The sequence below is a fragment of the Talpa occidentalis genome, unplaced genomic scaffold (genome assembly GCF_014898055.3).
Source record: "Talpa occidentalis isolate TD23 unplaced genomic scaffold, MPIMG_talOcc4v2.1 talOcc4.11, whole genome shotgun sequence".
Classification (NCBI taxonomy): Eukaryota; Metazoa; Chordata; class Mammalia; order Eulipotyphla; family Talpidae; genus Talpa; species Talpa occidentalis.
This window is the reverse complement of record NW_023601104.1, coordinates 76,361,907-76,384,067: the sequence shown is the minus strand read 5'-3', so window position 1 is coordinate 76,384,067 and position 22,161 is coordinate 76,361,907. Positions and strand designations below refer to the sequence as shown.

At 40.5% G+C, this 22,161-nt stretch overlaps 2 protein-coding genes across 4 annotated transcripts in view; both read left to right on the top strand.

Moving 5' to 3' along the window:
• The first annotated feature begins 4,637 nt into the window (after positions 1 to 4,637).
• LOC119238301 (disintegrin and metalloproteinase domain-containing protein 20-like) lies at positions 4,638 to 7,227 on the top strand. Of its 3 annotated transcripts, none has more exons than XM_054692891.1 (2): positions 4,638 to 5,308; positions 6,962 to 7,227. In XM_054692891.1, the coding sequence occupies exons 1-2, from the start codon at positions 4,777 to 4,779 to the stop codon at positions 7,141 to 7,143; spliced, it is 714 nt and encodes a 237-aa protein (XP_054548866.1). In that variant the 5' UTR covers positions 4,638 to 4,776; the 3' UTR covers positions 7,144 to 7,227. The 3 variants fall into 3 exon arrangements, with proteins under 3 accessions (XP_054548866.1, XP_054548864.1, XP_037357880.1); XM_054692889.1 differs by having other exon boundaries at positions 6,959 to 7,227; XM_037501983.2 differs by having other exon boundaries at positions 4,638 to 7,227.
• A 3,924-nt stretch (positions 7,228 to 11,151) lies between these two features.
• SYNJ2BP (synaptojanin 2 binding protein) overlaps positions 11,152 to 22,161 on the top strand; it is a 33,202-nt gene continuing 22,192 nt past the window's right edge. Inside the window, exon 1 of the mRNA XM_037503603.2 lies at positions 11,152 to 11,328. Coding sequence (XP_037359500.1) covers positions 11,265 to 11,328 — 64 coding nt within the window. The 5' untranslated portion in view covers positions 11,152 to 11,264. The remainder of the gene's footprint in view (positions 11,329 to 22,161) is intronic.

The window sequence follows — 22,161 nt, the reverse complement described above, 5'->3', positions numbered from 1 at the left end:
AGAGCCAGAGCGGGGAGCAGAGCAGGCAGAAGGACCGAAGTACACTGCTGAGGGGAGCAGCGGGCGGCAGGAGAGGTCTGCGCACCATGTGGGACCCTCACCCTGTGGCCGGGGAGCAGCCGGGGATCGAACCGGCACCGCAGAGGTCACGGGCAGCTTCGCAACCCAGCGCTCAACCGCTGCGCCACCGGGGAGGCCCTGTATTGGTTATTTCTAACCATGAAAGCAAGGGGACCCCAAACCGTTTAGGGGAAAGTCCCATTTTGCTTATTCTTTAGGGGGTCCACCCATCAACATGCACAAAGGCAAAGAATGTATACTCTTAGTACCCAAAGGTCTTCAACTGATGAGAGTGAAATAAAGAGGAGAAAGAATTTCAAATAACAGGCTCCTAATCAGACTCCAAAAGTTTCCCTTCCTCTCCTGTGCACACACTCACCCAAAAAGGCTTGACCCACATAGGGGCAACCGAGGCCCAAAATCTTGCAAAGTCTAATGTACTTCCTGGCAGGGAACCACAGCCAAGGGGACAGGCAGGTTCAGAGAGCTGGGACAAAATGAGAGACTCAAAATTAAAAATGTACCATATAATCCACCATGGGGTCAAGATGATGGCAGCCACTGTCACTGCCAAAACATGAAAAGCACCAGGACCAAACCCCAAGAGAAGCCTGTCCTTGCAATCTGTTCTCTCTCCAGTATCTTGATCTGCCTTGCTCCTTGGTCTTTCTCAGCCACCCAGTCTAGGAAGACTGGTAAATGGCCTGTTGAGAGTTATAGTCCAGGCGGATGCATGTAAAGTTGTGATGGGGGAAATGGCACCTGTCCCGACAGTCACTGGTCTTCCGCTATCATCCCCATTCATAGCAACAATTCTATTACATTTCTAGATCTGTTCTTTAGTGGTCAGAGAACAAGCTCCTTTGAAATTTGTGAAGACTTTCATTAAAATCTGCAATGTGATGGCCAGTCCTGGTGTATGAGTAGTTCCCAGGGCCCAGCAAAAGGACCACTTTTCCAGAGCTCTGAAGCAAGGGGCAGCACTCCAAAATATGATCTCATTTTCCAGTCCTCATCACCTCATTTGTTGAGCAGCTGCTAAGAACCAACACCACATCTCCTGATGCCTAGCAAACAAATGCAGTATTGTCTCATGAATTGATTACTTCTCAGGGGTACTCACAAGTATATTTGGGTAGAAGCTTCATGAACAAGTTGAGGAGCAACTGCCCTTCTGTGAGGCTGGAGAGAGTTCATGACAAGATTTGGATGTCATAAAGGAGGCAGTGGTTTATACAGATGAAGTGGCTAGTGAGATTACTAGGTAGCTGGCGAAACAAGACAAGTCACACTTGAAGAAGGAAAAGAAATGTCTGACTGGGATGGCCCCCGCATCTCCAGAAAACAGCAGTAGCAGCCCAGAGGAATGTGAGAAGACAAGTGAAAGAGCCCAAAAGAAGGAAACACAAAAACTCCAGTTACTTCCTGAGCAGGATGGAATGGAAGACTCACCTATATCCTTGTCTAATCCCAAGAAAAAGAAAACTTTTTCCAATCAACCCACAAAAATCAGTAGCTTTCCTATATACAAACAATCTGAAGAAGAAATCAAAAAACCATCCTTTTATAATTGAAACAAAAAAAAAATCAAATACTTGGGAAAAGCCTAACAAAAGAGGTGAAGGACCTATTACAAAGAAAATTATAAAACAGTGTTAAAAGAAATAGAAGAAGACACAAAGAAATGGAAAGACATCCCCTGCTCATGGATTGGAAGAATTAACATTATCAAAATGGCCATTCTACCAAAAGCAATTTATAGATTCAATGCTATTCCAATTAAAATCTCAATGACATTCTTCAAAGAAATAGAACAAATACTGATGAAATTCATATGGAACCACAAAAAACCATGAATGGCCAAAGCCCAATTGATGAAAACAAAGGAGAATGGAAGTATCACACTTCCAAACTTCAAACTATACTGCAAAGCCATAATAATTAAAGCAGTGTAGTACTGAAACAAAAACAGACACACAGACCAATGCAACTGAACAGAAAGCCCAGAAATAGAGCCACACATATATGGACAACTAATCTTTGACAAAGGAGCAAAGAATATGCAATGGAACAAGGACAGTTTGGACAATAAATGGTGCTGGGAAAACTGGACCAACATAAGCAAAAGAATGACTCTAGACCACTACCACACACCATACACAAAAATCAACTCAAAATGGATAAAAGATCTGGACGTAAGACATGAAACCATAGACTATATAGAGGAAAATATAGGTAAAATACTATAAGACATACATCTGAGTAACATATTTAAAGACTCATCACCCAAAGCAAAGAAAGTGAAGGAAAAGATAAACACCTGGGATTACATAGAACTGAAAAGCTTCTGTACAGCAAAAGAGACACCAACCAAAACAAAGAGACACCCCACTGATTGGGGAAAAAAATCTTTGCACTCCATACAACTGATAAGGTGCTGATCTCAAAGATATACAAAGAACTCACATGACTCAACAAAAACAAAGTATACAATCCAGAAAAAAAATGGGCAGAAGAACTTGAAAGACACCTCTCCAAAGAGGAAATGCAAATGGCCAACAGGCATATGAAAAAATGTTCAACATCCCTTATCATCAGGGACATGCAAATCAAAATCACAATGAGATACCACCTCACACCAGTAAGAATGGCACATATCAAACAAACAAACAGCAACAACAAATGTTGTTGGAAGGATGTAGTGAAAAAGGAACTCTCCTACATTGCTGGTGGGAGTGCAAATTTGGTGCAACCACTATGGAACGGAGCTTTTAATACCCTGTGTTTCTTTCATTTCCTTCTTTAAAGACTCAGTTTCATTCTTCAATTCATTAATTATATTTCTCATATAAGTCTTTTCTTTTTTATCTTCTTTATGTTTTTTAATAATGGCAATTCCAATTTGTCTATCTGACAGGCAGAAAAGTTCTCCGTGTCATTGTTGTTGAGTTCTGTGGGCTGATTTTCTTTTTGTGGTGTGCCCTTCCCCAGAGGGCTTGCGTGGTTATTTGTATTTTTCCTTCTCCCTGTTGTTTGTTTTCTGATTTTTTCTGTGCGTTGGGCCACTGTGCCACTGGTAATGGCCGGCATCTCTTTGGGGTGCTCCTTCTGGGATGTCAGAAACTGGTGGCCAGACTGAGTCAGGCACTGTTATGCCAGACTCCACAAGGATAGTGATGCTGTGCATGGGTTGATGGGCGCTGTCCCTGAGATCACCAAGTCTCTGTTTGCTGCTGGTTTCTTCCCCTGCATCCCCATCTTATCCTTTGTTTGCTGAGCCCTCTCCTCAATATTTACTCAGTTCCAGAAGGGAATCATAGGGCTGCTGGCTTCCAGCAGCCCATCTGGCAGACCCACACTTTCCTGGAACCCATAGTTCTCCTTGACAACAGTGTCCTCCCTCTCTCCTACTCAGTTCTGAAAGGGCGCCTCTGGCAGCTTGGGTAAGCCCACACTTTCCTGTTCACCTTTCTTTGTGGAACCCTCCCTCTCTTCTATTCAGTTCCAGAAGAGGGTCGCACAGTTGCTAGCTTCCAACAGCCCAGCAACAGGCCCACACATTCCTCACACCCACAGTTCACCTTGATGGCAGAGCCCTCCCTCTCTTCTACTCAGTTCCAGAAGGGGATCGCACAGTTGCTAACTTCTAACAGCCCAGCAAGCAAGGCCCTCTTTCTATTTCTGCTTTTTCCCTTTCCTCTCTTGCTCTATATCAGTTGAAATCATGTTATTGGGACTACCCAAATTTTAACTGCCATGTCTTACTGATTTTTTCTAATTGAGGTAATTGTCATGTACTATTACAATAGTTTCAAGTGTACAATATAATGATATCGTATTAGTAATGTTACAAAATGTTCAACACTACAAGTGTTGAACAATGTTAACTACAAGTCTAGTTAACATATGTCACCATATTACAGAATGATTTTTCTTGTGGTGAGAAAGTTCTGGTTACTGTCTTAACAAGTTTCACTTATACAAGGTCATTACTTGTGGTCAATATCCTGCACATCACACCCCTAAAGGTTCTTTCTATACAGAAGAAAGTGCCCTTTTCAGATCCTTCAGATGTTCTCTGAATTTATGCAACATCTTTTCTGGTGGCCTTCATGACTTGTTTTTCTGGGATCTGAAAGCTTAAACACAACTTAACTACCTCTCAAACATTATCTCTTATGTACGACTCCAATCTCACAGATTTCCGTCAACCTGATCCAGTTACATAAAAAGGAATTGCGTAACTGGTGAATCCTTTTCATCTGTGCTGTCTTCCATTCAATCTAAATATACATCAAATGCTTTAGTTTGTCCATTTTCTGACTCTTACCATTACAATCAGTTCTAATCCTGGTTCTACCTTCCATAAAATTGACACAAAACTACTTATTGTTGTGACTTTTCCTATGACTCCTCCAAGAGACCAAGGGACCTTTCAGCCCAGGTTTATGACAACTTTTCAAATTCCTCCCATTTCCTCCTCTTCCCAAGCTCTCCTGTGCTGGGATCCCCAGAGCACTGACCACAGCCTCCCCTAATGAGCAGGCCATTGTTATGTAATAGCTTCAACCCCCTCCCCCTCTGCGGGGGTGCCACCAAGAGCCCAGCCTGCCCCTGCCTATCATGACTACACTGCTGGGAGACTAGCTGTGTCAGGGACAGTCTGGCCTGCCTTCCACTTGACTGCAGCTGCTTAGCTGGCAGGTGCCCTCACCCATGGGGCCTGCCTGGGCCCAGGCCCACCTGACTGGTGATCTCTGGCTGCTTCTGCTGTGTCTACTCCTGCCCCAGGTCTGTAGCTCCCACGCCCCACCAGGATGGCGCTTCACGTCCTCTGAAGTTGTGATCCCCAGGAAGGTGACCCACAGGTTGCGTGGAGCCGGGACACCGGGCCAGCTGGCCTACAAGTTTCACTTCAGGGGCCAAAGACACGTGGTTCACATGAAAGTCAAGAAGAACCTGCTGCCCAGACATTTTCCTGTTATCACCAGTAATGATCAAGGCGCCTCGCAGGAGGACTACCCCTTCATCCCTCGAGACTGCTACTACTATAGCTACCTGGAAGAGGTCCCTGGGTCCATGGGCACGCTGGACACCTGCTATGGGGGCCTGCGTGGCATGTTGCAGGTGGACGACTTCACCTATGAAATCAGACCATTGGAGGCGTCTTCCAAATTTGAGCACGTGATTTCTCTTCTAGTGACCGAAGAAACTGCCGCGGTGGAGAAGTGTAAGATTGGCGAGGAAGGTACAAATCCCGTGTATGAAGAGGCAACTTTTACTGAAACTCCTAGAGCGGGCCCCGTTTACTTTTGGTGGCCACATAAGAAATACTTAAAAATACACTACACAGTTTCTAACTCCTTCTATAGGATAATGCCTAATACAACACAAATTATACAGTATGTGGTGGTGATGAACAGCATAATGCATTCCATTTACAAAATAAGCAAGTTAGACATACACATACGAGTTTTGTTCATATGGAACAAAGTAGATCTTGAGTATCTTGGAGATGAGTATACTCCGCCTATTCACATTTTGGAAACATTTGGTTTATGGAAATATCTTAATATCTGGAGATCTATTGAACACGATTTATCACTGCTTCTTACAGGCCAAAAAATAGGCAAAGCCTATTATTTTTCCTTCCAGGGTGGGGTCTGCCAAGCCAACTGGGGAGTAGCATTTTTATATGTAAGACAGTTACAGGTCATTCTAAGTTCAAGTATGGCTGCACATGTGATAGGTCATAGTTTGGGCCTCCCCCATGATGAACCTGGTTGTACCTGTTTTCGAAGAATTGCCTGTCTCATGGCCCCAGTACCTAATATTCTTGATATGATGAGCAATTGTTCTTATAATAATATATATAATCGGATTCATTTATGGGATTCTTGTTTGAGTACCAAAAACATTCCGTATGATAATTTTCCTTATGAGGCTTCCCGTTGTGGTGATACTGTCATAAATTCGGGAGAAGAATGTGACTGTGGCACCTTTAAAGATTGCCTTCAAAACCCCTGTTGTGCAACCAATTGCTCCTTCACCCTGGGCAGTCTTTGCAGTAGAGGGGATTGCTGTGTTCGCTGTCAATATGCTCCCCCTGGACTGACCTGCAGAGACAAACTTGGGATTTGTGATCTACCGGAATACTGTGACGGCAAAACCCACGATTGTCCAAATGACTTTTACATCCAGGATGGAACCCCGTGTTCCCCGTTGGCTGTTTGTGTGCAAGGAAACTGTAGTGACCGTGAAATGCAGTGTCAAGCCCTTTTTGGATACAAAGTAAGAGACGCTGCACCAGCATGCTATGAAAAATTGAATGTGATTGGCGACCGCTTTGGAAACTGTGGGGTGAGGGCACTACGTGGAGGAGGCAAACCTGTTGCATGTCATGTAGATAATGTGTTCTGCGGAATGCTGCACTGCCGTGATGTCCGACTAGTTCCCGGTGGAGGGGAGCACACTACATTTCACCATATAATAGTCCAGGGTGTTAAAGAAGAGGCCTGCTTTGGATATGACGCCCACTGGGGGGCAGAAGTGCCAGAGATGGGGCTGGTAGTGGATGGTGCGACATGTGGGCCAGGAAAGTACTGTGTAAAACAGAAATGTACTTATCATGAAGACATAGGTTTTGACTGTGATGTCAGCACATGCAATTTCAGAGGAGTGTGTAACAACAAGAAAAATTGCCACTGTGTGCAAGGTTGGAACCCACCATCATGTAATGAGACTGGAGAAGGTGGTAGTGTAGATAGTGGCCCGCCACCTAACAGAGAAAAACGTGGCCGTGTCAAAATACTGAGTAATTTGAACCTAATGCTACTTCTAGTTATTGTTCGGTTAATCTTTTTTCTGCTCACATTCTGTCTTGCAATCTATTTCAAAGTAGAAACTGATAAGAGAAAAGAAAAACAAACTGATGAGACACAGATCCTGTATCCTGAAGAACAAACTGATGAGACACAGACCCTGTCTCCTGAAAAACAAACTGATGATACAGAGACCCTGCATCCTGATGAACTATCTGAAAATGAAGGAGAAAGTTTAATTGCAAGTGACACAGAGAAATGATCAATAATCATTCTGATAATTTCATATACATAGAGGTATTCTGAGGTTGTCATCTTGAAATAAATGACTTGGCAATTTAAATTGATCTGTGTGTTTAAAATCATTTAGCAATTCTTGCCTGGTCAAATCCTTAATATTCTGTAGATGATTGTATATATTGGCAGATAAAACAGGAAGATCAAAACTTCCATTTCACGGGCATGTGAATTTCAACAAATTGACTACCTGGTAAGTATGGGATCTTGGATAAATCTTGCTCTTGGTCTTACAGAATTTCAAGGTCCATGTGTAACATTCAGAAATAAACAGTTTATTTCCAGGTCTTTGTGATGATAAAAAGAAAGGACTTAAGATGACCCTGGATCATTTTAGGTACTTATTACTCCCTTTTCTGTACCTTTTTCATAGTTTTCATTATTACTCCTGGTTTCTGCTCAATCTGGGAAAACCTGGTTTTTGATCAAGCTAAAAGGTCCATCAAAGGCAATCTTCCTTAATGTGCAGTGCTTTTGATCTCTAGCATTTCTTTTGGATTCTCATGTAGGATTTCCATCTCTCTGTTTATATCACATTCTGTTCTTGCAGGCTGTCTGCTTTATCCATCAGAGGCCTCAGCATACGACCATAGTTGCTTTCAATTCCCAGTCTGATCATTCCAATTTTTCTGCTCTATTTCTGAGGTTTTCTTCCTCTCTTCAAAAGTGCATCATTTCTTTGGCGTGCCTTGTAATTTTTTTCCTTGATTATCAGATATGATGTACCAAGTAAAAGGAATTTTTGTAAATAGACTTCTAGTGTTTTCTGAGATGGGTGGGAAGGGCATGGGGGTTGTATTCCACATTCCTATGGTGACATCTCAGTCCTTAGTAAACCTAAGCCTCTGTCTGGGAACTTCACAAGTGTTTCTCATGTTGTTTTGCCACTCTTATGTTATTTCCCTTACCCCAGGTCCATTGCCCCAGTGGGTTAGGCTCTGGTTAACTGTTTCTTCTGAGACTGAGGCCTTGCTAAGAAGAAAGAGTTCTTTGCCATATTTCAAAAATGGTTCCTCTCTTCCAACCTTAGTCAGAAGCAGGAGAGGCTTTTTCTCCAATATTTAGTGTGGAAATCTAATCTAGCTCCTGAAGGTAATTCTCTCAATAGTCTGGGACCCCTTGGAGTTTTAACTTTCAGATTTTTCCAAGAAAAAACACATTGCAGCAGCTTGTCAACTGCTGTTGTTTTTCCTACCCTGGGACAGGTTTCTGCAGCACTTTCTGCTCTGCCTCTGTCCAGGAGCCACAGCTCCCTGTGTTTGCCTTTCTCTCCAACCTGGGGAGCAGTGTGTTTCCCTGTATCTTTCTGTATCTTAGGGATCCAAGAGTTGTTGATTTTTCATTCTGGTCATCTTATCGGTCACTGTTAGAACACACTGGAGACACCCAAGCTCCTTTCATGTGGCAAAGACATCAGATTAGAATTCTCATTCTCTGTTCATGAGAGGTGTTGTCATCTACTTTTCTTTTCCTTATGAAGTCTAGGTTATGAAATGATTTTGAAAGACTTTCTCCATGCTATCTTTCTGTAAGACTATACAAAGTGGGTATTTTTCTTTGTTGACAATTTGAGAGGATTCATCACCGATGCAATCCAGCTCAAGCTTTCTTTATGGTGGCGTAAGGATAAAGTTTTAATTGCTATAAATGACATTCTCTCTTAGAGCAATCTTGGTAAAAATATATATAAAGATTTATTTATTTATTTATACAAGCACTGGGTACAGTCAGAAGCACGGGAGGGTGAGAGAATTCACCAGAGCCAGAGCGGGGAGCAGAGCAGGCAGAAGGACCGAAGTACACTGCTGAGGGGAGCAGCGGGTGGCAGGAGAGGTCTGCGCGCCATGCGGGACCCTCCTCCGGTGGCTGGGGAGCAGCCGGGGATCGAACCTGCGCTGGGGAGGCTTTGGGCAGCTTCGCAACCCAGCGCTCAACCGCTGCGCCACCGGGGGGGCCCCGGTAAAAATATTTTTAAACCAAATTTTTTATTTTATGTGTATTCTGGAGGATTGCCGGTGGGGGTGGGATGAACCTGAGTTTCATTTCATTTAGTCTTTCAACAACCTTTTTAAAAGCTACTATGCCCTTTTTCAGGTGAAACAAAATTAGGTGACGTTAGGTTATTCTGCTCAAAGCCTTACAGATGGAAGATGGTTGAAGTTTGAGATCAGCTCTGACATCATCCCCAGTGTCTTTTCCACTATTTGATATTAACTTCTCAGGATTAGCAAATAAAAGACCTTCCTGCTGAATCTGCCTCTTTTTTGTTTTGTTTGGTAAATACAGTAGCTTCTAATTTGATTATTCAATCTCAATTTCAGTGCCATTATTGGAACTCCATTTTTCAATCCTCCAGAATTCCCACTAATCCCTGAAGTTTAGCTCCAGACTGCTTCCCACATTTAGGTCACCTTCTTAGCACTAGGTACCATTAGCATAAAGAAACCCTCCCCGAATGTGTGGTAATCAGACTGAAAAATAAGGTGAATTCCTCAGATCCTTGTCCAGCTAACCATGGATGCCTATATATTCTATGTACTCACGGTGTTGCAGAAAAGACTTTTTTTTTGTTTTAAGCTTTTGAGTTTTGACCTCTGAAGGTTCCTTCAAGTCCTGTTTTGAAACTCTACCTGAAAATGCCAGGAAGGCTGTCTCGAAATCACAGCTAGTTCATCCACTGGTCTTACTGTAAGATTTTTTTTTTTAATGGAATTTTCCGTCATTAAAAGGGAGACTTTTATCTCACTCTCCTAGTTAGAGGATTTTCTCGAGCAAACTTGTAATTATACATCCTTCCTCTGCTAGATGATATAGCTGTGCAGATGTAAATGTAGATGCCTTTTAAATAGCTAAACAAACTTCTTGTTAGGTGAAACCCAAGAACGTTGTTTTTCTTAAAACCCTGGGAGCCAACTTTTGGAAATGCAAATATCAAAGAAGAGCGTGTCCTGTAACAGATAACTAAAGGAGTTGGCTAGGTGGTTTGCTCCAAGGTGTGGGTAACTGACATAGAATTTTATTTTTCCTTTTCATAATGGCAATCCACTAACATATAAAGTCACACCAAGGGTGCACAGTCCTCTTACATGAGAACAAGCACAAAATGGATTGTCTCTGCGTGGCTGCGTAAAAGGGAAAGCTTTCCTTAACGCTTGCCCCTGGCGACCATCCTAGTCTGGCTTAACGCTTGCTGAGTAATGGAAATACTTTTCTTCCACCCCGCCTCCCCCTGCTAGGGGGAAAAGGATGTCCTAAAGCTAATTCTATACAGGCTTTGTGGACTCCACCCCCACCCCAGGCCAAAGCCAAAGACACTGGGAACTCCAAATCCCATCACCACCAAAGGGAAGGTGGCTGGGACCTGAGGGTGGGGTTAAGCAGCCAGGTTGGTATAAAGCTAGACACGTGGGCTTTGGAGGGGTCCCCCATTTTGGCTCTTTGCCATCTCGCAGCTTCCGGCCAGCTCTGAGAGTGCTTTTTGGGTTTCCAGGTCCTCGGATCGGGTAGGACGCATTAAAGACTTTATTTCCCTATTTTCTCCCTGAGTTATACATATTCCTTATTTCCTTTTCCCTTGTAAATAAACCTTTTATTAACCTTTTGTGTGTGCCTATAGTGGAGTATTCATAAGTCCCTTTTTAAGCGCGCAGATGAGGACCCACAGCCAGGAACCCCATTCAATATCGGGGCTGCTCTATAACACCCCCACTTTTTACATTTGTGGCGATTTTATGATTTCAATTTTTTCTTCTGCCTTTACTATCCTTCCCCGCCGCCGTCCGCCTACCCTCCCCCGCCCCCCGCCAGCCCTCACCTCCCCCGCCCCGCTAACCCTCACCCCCACCCGCGCCAACAGTAAACGAGGACAGGGACTCGCTCTCGGTCCGTCCTGCTCGGCGGGGCTTCCGCCATTCGTCCGACCCAGAACCACGACTCCCAGCATGCCCCGCGCGCCCGGTTTCCGCTTCCGGTCCGGGGCTGCGGAAACCGAAAGGGCTGTGCTGCGGGCGTCGCGCCTGGGCTGCTTCACCTTCACCTGTGCGAGCCCGACCTGACCCAGGTGCGAAGCCAGACGGGCAGTGCGACATGAATGGAAGAGTGGATTGCTCGATTACTGAGGAGGAGATCAACCTCACCAGAGGCCCCTCAGGTATGTGTGGAGCGGGTCACCTCTCCGAGCAGCGTACTTGAGGGTGTGCTTGCAGAGCGGGCACCTCTGCTGCGGAGCCAGAGTCTTCTGGCCTCGCAGCAGGCAGGCCCTAAGTAGGGGGTTTTCTGCAAGGCTGTGAGTGCGTAGAATACACGGGCATCCGTGGTTAGCTGGACTCGCGTCTGAGGAATTCACCCTGGTTTTCAGATTACTACACCTTCGGGGAGGGTTTCTTTATGCTAATGGTACTAGAAAGCCCTGGGGGTGGGGGATCCTGCTTTGGGGTGGGGGATCCTGCTTTGGGCCGTGAACCCCACACCCCGCCTTCTTTTACTGGTTCTGTCCCTGTGAGGAGAGACTGTTGAGCGTATGTCGGAGCACAGATTGTAAATACATTGCCGTTTTCTTTGTCCAGGTATCCCTCTTCCCCTCCTTTCATTCTGGGAAGTTCCTTTTGAGGGTCAACTAGAGTGTTAAAGCAGAAGGAGACCTGAGAGATCTATGACAGCAGTTCCCAAACCTGGTTCTGCCTGAAAGTCACACAGGGTTTTTTTTTTTTTTGCTTGTGGAGTAGTTTTTTTTGTGTGTGTTTGTTTGTTTTGTTTTTGGCTTAAAAAAAAAAAGTTCCTGCTTTCCCACCTCTAGGAGTGTGGATTCAGTGCAGGTGTGTGTTTTTTTTTACGCTACAGTCCTCTTTTCCTTAGACCCTCTTCGCTCCACTAGGCTCTTGACATTCCTACATGCTCCCTGCCTTGGATTTTGTTGCTTTTTCTTTAAAACTGTGTAGTGTATCTATTAAAATCTTTAATTTGGGGATCATGTAGGTCTCAACCTGGTATCTGTCCTCTGATTTATTCTTTGATATTTATGGCAGACTAACTTGAATGTTGAAAGCCTTAGTTTCTCATGGGTAAAATGTGCACTATAGTATTATCCATTTTATAGGGTTGTGAAAATGAAATGAGTTAATCTATATAAAATTTTTAGAGCATTGCCTGACACATGGTGAGTGCTATGTAAGTGTTTGCTACTACTCTTGTCATTGTTGGTAGATGAATGGCTAGATTAAAACAGTGAATTCTACCAAACAGTTATTCTAAGAGTCATCAAATACTGTGAGTTCTATCTCTGAAGTGTTTCTGAAAGCCTTCCACTCCTTTCTGTTAACATTACCACTACCTAGAATAACCTGTCACTTCTTTCTCATCTGGAGTTTTGCAGTAGTTTGAGCAACACTCAAAAGATTTTCTTCATATGTGTGGCTACCAGAATCATCCATACTTTTTCTTCTTATAAAAGTCAGTGTTACTTTTGAGAATATAATTCATTGCAAATCTATATGGCTTAGTGTCATACTCCATATGACCGCCTAAACTTTTGACAGATGGTCATTTAATATGCCTTTGACTTCAGTATGCTCTTGACTTCATTTTTCTGTACTTTTCATCCATTTGGGCCTATTAAAATAGTGATAATTCCTTTTGCTTTTGCCCAAAAAGTATTTAAAAGTATCTACTTGTTCTGCCTCTATTTTGTGCCTTTTATAGCCTAAATAGCCCTAATTCTTACCTTAGCTCTCTTGTGATATGGTTTGAGGTTTGTTTTGGGTTGCTTGCTTAATAATTTAACGTACTTTGACATTGTTCTTTTGCTGCAGCATCCTATGTATTTCTAATGTCTCCTGATAAAAGAAGAGCAGAAAGCTGATATTATCTTGTGTGTTCTAGCCACTGAATATTTTCAAAGTTCAGTATATGTCACTTCACCGTTTTTGGTATTTGTATAACAGTGTTTCTTACTGTTCAGCCCACCATTCACTAAAAATTTTAACCCTGTTCATTTTATAGACCTAAAGTTCCTTGCATTAGTAGTTTTCTGAATCACTGGAGGTAGACAGACTTCAAGGAATTGATGAAGAAGAATAAATATATCTAACTAATATATTTCACCCAAAATGGTTTAATTTCTGTGTTGTAAGTGCATTTATTCAAAATAAATGGACCTGTTCTCCCAATAACTTCTTTCATTTAATACCTCCCAGTATAGTAGCCCTGTCTGAGGAATTAACTGCCAACCTTTGTTTTGACCTTTATTTTGTTAAATCTTACTTTACTCCCAGAAAGATTTGAGGTATTTGAAATGACTAAATAATCCACTGTGACAGGTATTTAGTTTGCTGTCAGTAGTTGAGGACATGTCAATAGGAGAACCTAAAAACAAGAAACTCTATGATAAAGTCCAAGCATTTGACAGTTTTCTGATCAGTAGGTTTATGCACCAAATATCTGAGACTAGAATGCTATATATCCTTGCCCTTTATTTTCTTGATTACATCAAGTGTAGTCCTCACAGAATTACAGTCCAGTGGAGACATGAGGTTTCACATGTAAACGTTGAATTTCAGTGCAAAGGTATAAATGATTAAGGGCTATGATGTGCACGTATGTAATGGGAGAGCAAAGAACGTGTAGAGGGGAAAAATTCAAAGACTGTAGTGGAAAAGTTCAAAGACTGAAGCCATTGCTAATGGCCAGATTGATCACTATCAAGAAGATAGAACTTAGGTTGATTTTTATGAACGGACTTTAGGCTAGTTCCAGGAATAGGCATGGATATAGCTTATGCAGTAAGAGAAATAAATGAAGCATATTCTGAGGTCAGTGAGTAAACCAGCCTAGATAGAAGGGAGGGTTTATTTAGGAGCGTTCAAGGTGATAAGGTTGTTGAGATAGGTAAAGACTGGATTATGAATTATGCTAGCATTATTAATTAATGCTAGTGGGAAAAACAACTTTAAAATTCCATCTTGATTCCTTCACTGGTTAAGACTCAATTCAGAGCTATTTCCTTCAGACAGCCTCTCTTACTCAAGCTGAATATCCCCTTATAAATATCATTTATTGAGTGCCTGTCCTATATTGCCAAACTAAGTATTTTATATTATCTATTCCCAACAAGGAGCAGATGAAATGGTGATTATCCCATTTAACAAATAAGAGAAGCTTGGCTCATATCACACAATTCGTGTTTAAAATTAATTAATTGGGCTTCCGTGGTGGTGCAAGGGGTTAAGACACAACCTATGAAGCAATCCGCAGCCGCTACAGCACGAGTTCGAGCCCCAGCTGGCTCGAGCAACCCACATGGCACAGTAGACCTCTCCTGACTTGCCCGTTGCTCACTTCAGAAGTGTATTTCAGTCAGTCTGCCTGTTCTGCTTCCCCGTCTGTCTCTGGTGAATCCTCTCACCTTTCACATCTCTGGCCTGTACCCCAGTTCTTGTATGCATAAATTAAAAATAAAATTAATTATATTTTTCATACATCGTTGTAGGCCCCATAGTATTTCTACTACCACGTTACCCATGAACCATCACTATATTCTCTTGTGTTCTTCCCTCCCGTTTTGCACCGCCTCTCTCCCTCTCCCTTGCTGTATTCCTCAGATCTATGGTCAAGTTGCTAATTTTGGCTTTTTCTTGACCTTGTTAGGTTTCTCTATATTCCACATATAAGTGAGACCATCTGATATTTATCTTTTTCCTTCTAATTTATTTTGGCTAGCATAATCCCTTCCAGCTCCACCCATGTTGCTCCAAATGGCAAGAGTCTGTCTTTTTGTCTGCTGAGTAATATTCCATTGTGTAAATATACCACACCTTTTTGATCCATTTGTCTATTTTCTGACGTTTGGGTTGTTTCCATGTCTTGACTTTTGTAAATAGTGCTGCAATAAATATAAGGGTGCAGGTTTTCCTTCAAATTAGTATTTTTGTGTCCTTTGGGTAGATTCCTAGGATTGGAATTGCTAGATCATACGGTAGATCCATTTCTAATGTTCTGAGGAACATCCACAGAGCTTTCCATAGTAGCTGGACCAGTTTCCATTGCCAGCAGCAATGTCAGAGGGTTCCTTTATCCTTTACCCTCTATATCATTGGTTGTTTCCTGCTTTTTTAATGTGGGCCATTCTCACTGGAGTGAAGTGGTATCTCATTGTGGTTTTTATTTACATTTCCCTGATTAGTAATGTTGAACATTTTTTCATATGCCCACAAATTAGGTTTTTTGCATTCTTCAAGTACATACTTAGGAGTGGAGTTAATGGGTTAAACAGTAGATCTACTTTTAATGTTTTAAGAAACCTCCATACTTTTTTTTTTTAAAGATTTATTTATTTATTTATTTATTTATTTATTTATTTATTTATTTATTTATTTATTTATACAAGCACTGGGTACAACCAGAAGCGCGGGAGGGTGAGAGAATTCACCAGAGCCAGAGTGGGGAACAGAACAGGCAGACTGACGAAATATACTGCTGAGGGGAGCAGCGGGCCCGGCAGGAGAGGTCTGTCGTGCCTTGTGGGACCCTTGCCAGCGGCCGGGGATCGAACCTGCACTGCAGAGGCTGCGGGCAGCTTCGCAGCCCACCGCTCAGCCGCTGCGCCACCAGGGAGGCCCCCTCCATATTTTTTTTTCAAAGATGCTAGACTAGTTCACATTCCTACCAACAGTATACAAGGGTACCTTTTTCTCCACTCACACTACTTTATTTCAGTGTTTAAAACAAAACTGTCTTTATCAACATACTGTGGAATTTGTATGGATAAAGACAGGTCAGTATTGGGCCTCCATTTAAAAAGTCAATTTTTTTTATATAGACAAGAATGTATTTCAGAGGGGAAAGGATATTGTTTTTAACAGTGTTGAGACAACTAGATACCTATACGAATGGATGAACTTAAGTACTTACCACAGAACATATGCAAAATTAATTTCTTTGAAATAGATCACAGAACTAACCAGAAAAAAAGCTAATCTATAAAATTTCTGTTAGAAAATACAGAAGAAATTCTTCTTTCCCTGGGGTGTTTAAGATTTCTTACATATGACACAAATAGTACTGACCATAAAAGAAAAAAACCAGACAAACTCAAACTTAAAACCTTCTACCCCTTAAAACACATAGCCTATCCCCATCCACTGCGCCCCCCCACCCCAAAACAGGCAGGAAATTACAGAATTGCAAATGTTTACTACAATACAATAGTGAAACACTATAGGCCTGAAGTTGTCTTTCTGGAAAGGTTTTTGATCATGAATTCAGTATCTTTGATACATTTGAAGGTATTTTTAATAGATGTGAGGATTATCAAACAGTTTTGTTCTTGAATCGGTTTTGGTATTGTGGCTTTTTGAAAGAATTTATCCATTTTATCTAAAATACCGTAATAATATCCCTTTATCTTTTTAATATCTTTAGGGAATGTAGTGATAATTCATTTTGTATTTTTCATATTGGTAGTTTGTAAATTTCACATTGGTAGTTTGTAAATTTCATTTTTCTGGCTTTGTCTTGGTGACAATTAATCATTTACTAATCCTTTCAAGAAAGCATCTTTTGGCTTTTTTGAATTTCTATTTTATTCTGTTCATTTTACTGTTTCCTTCATTTTACTTCCTTTAACTCTAATTTACTCTCATTTTTCTAGCTTAAGATAAAGAATTAATCTTTGATATTATACCTTTTTTCTTTTCTATTGTAAGCATTTAAAGTTTTAACTTTTTTTTTAAAAATATTTATTTATTTACATAAGCACTGGATACAGTCAGAAGTGGAGGAGGGTGAGAGGATTCACCAGAGCCAGAGCGGGGAGCAGAGCAGGCAGACTGACGAAGTACACTGCTGAGGGGAGCAGCGGGCGGCAAGAGAGGTCTGCGCGCCATGTGGGACTCTCACCCGGAGGTCAACCGGAGGCTGGAGATCGAACCAGCGCTGCAGAGGCTGCAGGCAGCTTCGCAACCCAGCGCTCTTAACTTTCTTTTTAAAGCTATAACATTGCGTTAGCTGCATCCCACAATTGCAGTATATTGTTATTTCATCATCATTCAACCTAATACTTCCTATTTTTTTCTTATGTCTTCACCTTTCACATGTGGATTATATGATTTGCAACATTTAGCAATTTTTTAGATATTATTATTAACTAAATGATTGTGTTTCCCCTCAGAGTTTACATGTTGAAGCCCTAACCCACTATATTGGGAGATAGGGCCTCACAGAAACAATTTAAGTTAAATGGTTAAATGAACTTACAAGGGTAGAACCCTGATTCTATAGAATTAGTGTCCTTATAGGAAGAAATCCAGAGAATTCACTCTCTCTGTGCATGCGAAGAAGTCATATGATTATATACAAGTCAAAGGACCCATAATGAAATTGGCACCATGAGGTTGGACTTTCCAAGCTTCCAACACAGAATGTATGTTGTTTAAGCTACCCAGTCTATAGTATTTTGTTGTGGCAACCCAAGAAGACTAATACAGTTAATTTTACAGATTTCTAATTCAGTTCTACTCTTTGAAATTTATTGAGACTTACTTTATGGACCAGCCTACGACCAGTCTTTGTGAACATTACCTGTGCACTAGAAAAGAAAGTTTACCTGATAGTTATTGAGTGTGTTGTTTGATAAAGGTAAATTAGATCAAGTTGGTTCTTAGTCTTGTTACAGTGTCTTATATTTTTACTGATTTTTCTGTTTATCTGATGTATCATTTATTGAGAGAGAAATGCTGAAATCTACAACTATCATCCTTTTCTTTCCTTTTTCTCATTTCAGCGTTTGCTTCATGGATATTCACGTTCTGTTGTTGCATTCATATTTAGTGTTTTAATGTCTTGATGAATTGACTCTTTTTTTCATTAGGAAATATGCCCTTTTATTCCTTGAAATTGTTTCTTATTCTAAAGTCTACTTTTTATAATATTGTAGGACCAATCCAGCTGCTTAGTATATCTATGTCCATCCTTTTAATTTTGACTTGTATTTGTTTATGTATTTATGACATCCGCAGTATTCATCCCTTCCATAGAATTTCCATTCAGTATTATTTTTCTTTTGCCCGAAGAATTTCCTTGAACATTTATCATAGTATAGATCTGATTGTGACAGATTCTCTCAACTTATGTTTTCTAAAAAAGTATTTATTTTACCTTACTTTTTGAAGGCGATACTCACTTGATAACAGAATTCTAAGTTGACTGGTTTTGTTTTGTTTTTGTTTTTTTTTTTTTAAGATTTATTTTTTTTTAAAGATTTATTTATTTATGCATACAAGAGCAGGGGTACAGGCCAGAGGTGGGGGGTGGTGGTGGTGAGAGGATTCACCAGAGACAGAGTGGGGAACAGAACAGGCAGACTGACTGAAATAACACTGCTGAGGGGAGCAGCAGGCGAGACAGGAGAGGTCTGCCTTGCCATGTGGGTTGCTCCCTGGCTGGCCAGGATCGAACTCCTGCTGCAAAGGCTGCGGATTGCTTTGTAGTGCTGTGCTTAACCCCTTGCGTCACCAGTGAGGCCCTGATTTTGTTTTTTAGCATTATGTTTATCTTGATGAGTTTGTTATGTTTCTTGGATCTATTTCAGTTTCATCACATTTGAGCCAGTTATTAACGAAAGATGCATCAAAGGTGTATGTGGGAGCTATAACTCTTAGAAGAAAAGATAGGGGAAAATACTTCATGTCACTGGATTTAGTGATGATTTCTTGGCTATGACACCAAGAGCCTAGGCAACAAAATTAAATTAAATAAATTGGTTTTTACCAAAATGAAAAAAATATGTATCAAAAAACACCATGACGAGATTTAAAGATAACTCACAGAATGGGAGAAGACATTTGCAATTCATATACCTGAAGATGGGTTAATATCCAGACTATATAAAGAATTCTTACACATCAACAATAATCAAAAAAAGAAAAAACCCAATTCAAAAATAAGCAAAGAATTTAAATAGATATTTCTCCAAAGGAGATATACAAATGGCCAGTAAGCATATGAAAAGATGTTCAACACCACTAGCCTTAGGAAAATGCAAATCAAAGCCACAGTGAGATACTGTTTCATCTCCATTAGCATGACTGTTATCCAAAAAGTTTATAAAAAGCCCCAAAATAATAAATGTTGGCAAGGATGTGGAGAAATTGGAATCCTGGTCACTTCTTGCAGCCATAAAAGTGGTACATCTGTGGTGGAAAACAGTTCAGTTGAGCAGTTGCTCACATTGTTAAACATAGAATTACCATGTGATCCAGCAACTCAGTTCTATATATATACCCAAAGGAACTGAAAACAGGGACTCAAACAGATACTTGAACATAAAATTCACATCAACATTACTCACAGTAGCCAAAATGGGGAAACTTGGATTGAGTGTTCATTGACAGATGAACAAAATATGATATACATACCATAGAACATTGTTCAACCTTTAAAAAGATTGAGATTCTGATACATATTACAACATGAGTGAACTTAGAAAACATTATGCTTAGTGAAATAGAGCAAAACAAAAGAACATTGTAGGATTCTACTTACATGAGGTGTACAGATTAGGTAAATAGAGAAAATATGATACAAGTTATTGAGGGCCAGGGCAAGAGGAGTGAGAAGTTGTTTAATGTGTACAGAACTTTTGTTTGCTATGATGAAAAATTATGGATATGAATAGTTGTGATAGTTATTATACAACATTATGACTGTACTTAATTATACACTTAAAAATGGTTACAATGTTAAATCGTTAAGTTATATATATTAACCTAAACAGTGAGTTGAATGATCAACAGAGTTTGATTTTATGTTACATATATTTTACAACAAAATAATTAAATAGTAGGCTGTCAGTGCAATTGAGTTGATTGATTTTTGGGGAAAATTAGTGAGATTATCTTGGGATGGAAAAAAATCTGCAGATCGATGGGGAAATTGGATGTTTGTCAATCTGCTGTTCATAACTCAGTAAGTGGCTATCATCATTGGTATTAGTGGACTGTTTTGTTTCATTTTGACTGTATTCAGAATTATTATTATCAGAATAATGATAAACACTTGTATTTTACTTTATAACTTTTATATTTATAGACAAGAATCTGAATGAATGAAGAGTTCTATTCTTTGACCTGAAAGTAAGCAATAGAGGCCCTGACTAAGGTAACAGAACTCTAGAATGACCAGTTCTTCCTCTGGAATATATTACCTGTGGGGACTGTTCTACAAGCCATTATCCCAACAATCTTACTCAGAGTCAGCCCAAAGACAGGTTGACTCCCAAGATAGCCAGCAGTACTTAGCAAACTTCTTTACTGAAGCAGGTGTTCATATTTTCTGCAAAGGGGCAGTATAGCAAAATGGTTTAAAACTCACAACTTGCTGTCAAACGTTCTGACTTAGTGACTTGGTTTTGCTTAGAGCTAACTGTGTATGTAACCTCTTATAAAGTTATTTATTTCTTCACACCTGACCTTTTCCAGTTATTTGTAATAAACAATAATCACTTCATGTGTTAGTTGAAAAAATCAAATGAGATTTTATATATGTATATATAAAGTACATTGCATAACACCTGATACATATTAAAAGCTCCTCAAATTTTAATTGTTAGTGCTGCCATTACTGCTCTTAAAGACTCCTAGTCAGGAGGCATCCTCAACAAGGCATTTCTTGTTCAACTTTGCAAGGCTCTCATGTAGACATTCTTTCATTCTCTCCCAATGCTAGAGTGGTGTCATTCTTATGCCATCTTTACTTTTTTTGCATCTAGATGTCTAAATTGGGTCAGACAACCCATTTTAACCTACTACCATTTAAAAATTTATAGCACAGAAATTTATAACCAGAGTTCATTTTGCAATACTTCACTCACTTTTTAAAAATGTCTATGGAGGGCCTTCCCGGTGGCGCAGCGGTTGAGCGCTGGGTTGCGAAGCTGCCCCCGGCCTCTGCGGCGCCGGTTTGATCCCTGGCTGCTCCCCGGCCACCAGAGGAGGGTCCCACATGGCACGCAGACCTCTCCTGCCGCCCGCTGCTCCCCTCAGCAGTGTACTTCGGTCCTTCTGCCTGCTCTGCTCCCCGCTCTGGCTCTGGTGAATTCTCTCACCTTCCCACGCCCAGTGCATGTATAAACAAAAACAAACAAACAAACAAATAAATAAATAAAACATGCCTCTATAAAAAAAAAATGTCTATGGAGTCTTATTCTTTTTCTTCCTCCTTTTCACCTCAACCCCTTTTGGATCATTGAGACCAAGAACTGAATTAATTATATGTTAAGCTCTATAACTCTTAAATTCCATGCTTTTTAAAAATTAGTATTGTTTTGTGGAGGGGCATTTAATTTATAAGAAGATATTATGCTATTAACATCAACATTATATTTTAAAACTCTTGCTTTTTATGAACTTTTTATGATTAGTTGTGCTTCTATTAACTATATTTAATTATCTATTCACCAAGGGATAGATACCTAAATTACCATTATTTCCACACTATCACACAACATACTGCAATTAACATATTCTTAATTACCTTTTTCAGATAGGAAGATCCCATTGGTTCAAACTGAAATGCTTTTGAAATTGAAGGGGACTATTTCAATTATACTGCGCCAGCAGGTGTACATCAAGACATCCAAATAAACTAGGATATGTGTTCTACCCTATTTGTGGAAGATTTTCCTGGGACACAACTGATAATCAGCATATATGTACTAGGATAGCCTTCCCCTTTTGGTCATTTCTAGCTGGTATCTGTTGCAGTTTGTCAGCACATGTACTGGGCTGATTGTACATATTTTAAGTACCACCCTTGCTAGAAGCAGTTTATAAGGGAGACTTCTGGGTCACAGGTTATGGACCAACTTAATTTCAATAAGTAAGTTCCAATCCAGTTTTGTCCTATTAATAGATGGATAAACTTTTTAATCTATCTTTCAGGACTTGCCATAATGTTTATTTAATAATATTTTTGTACTTAGCAATATTTGTTT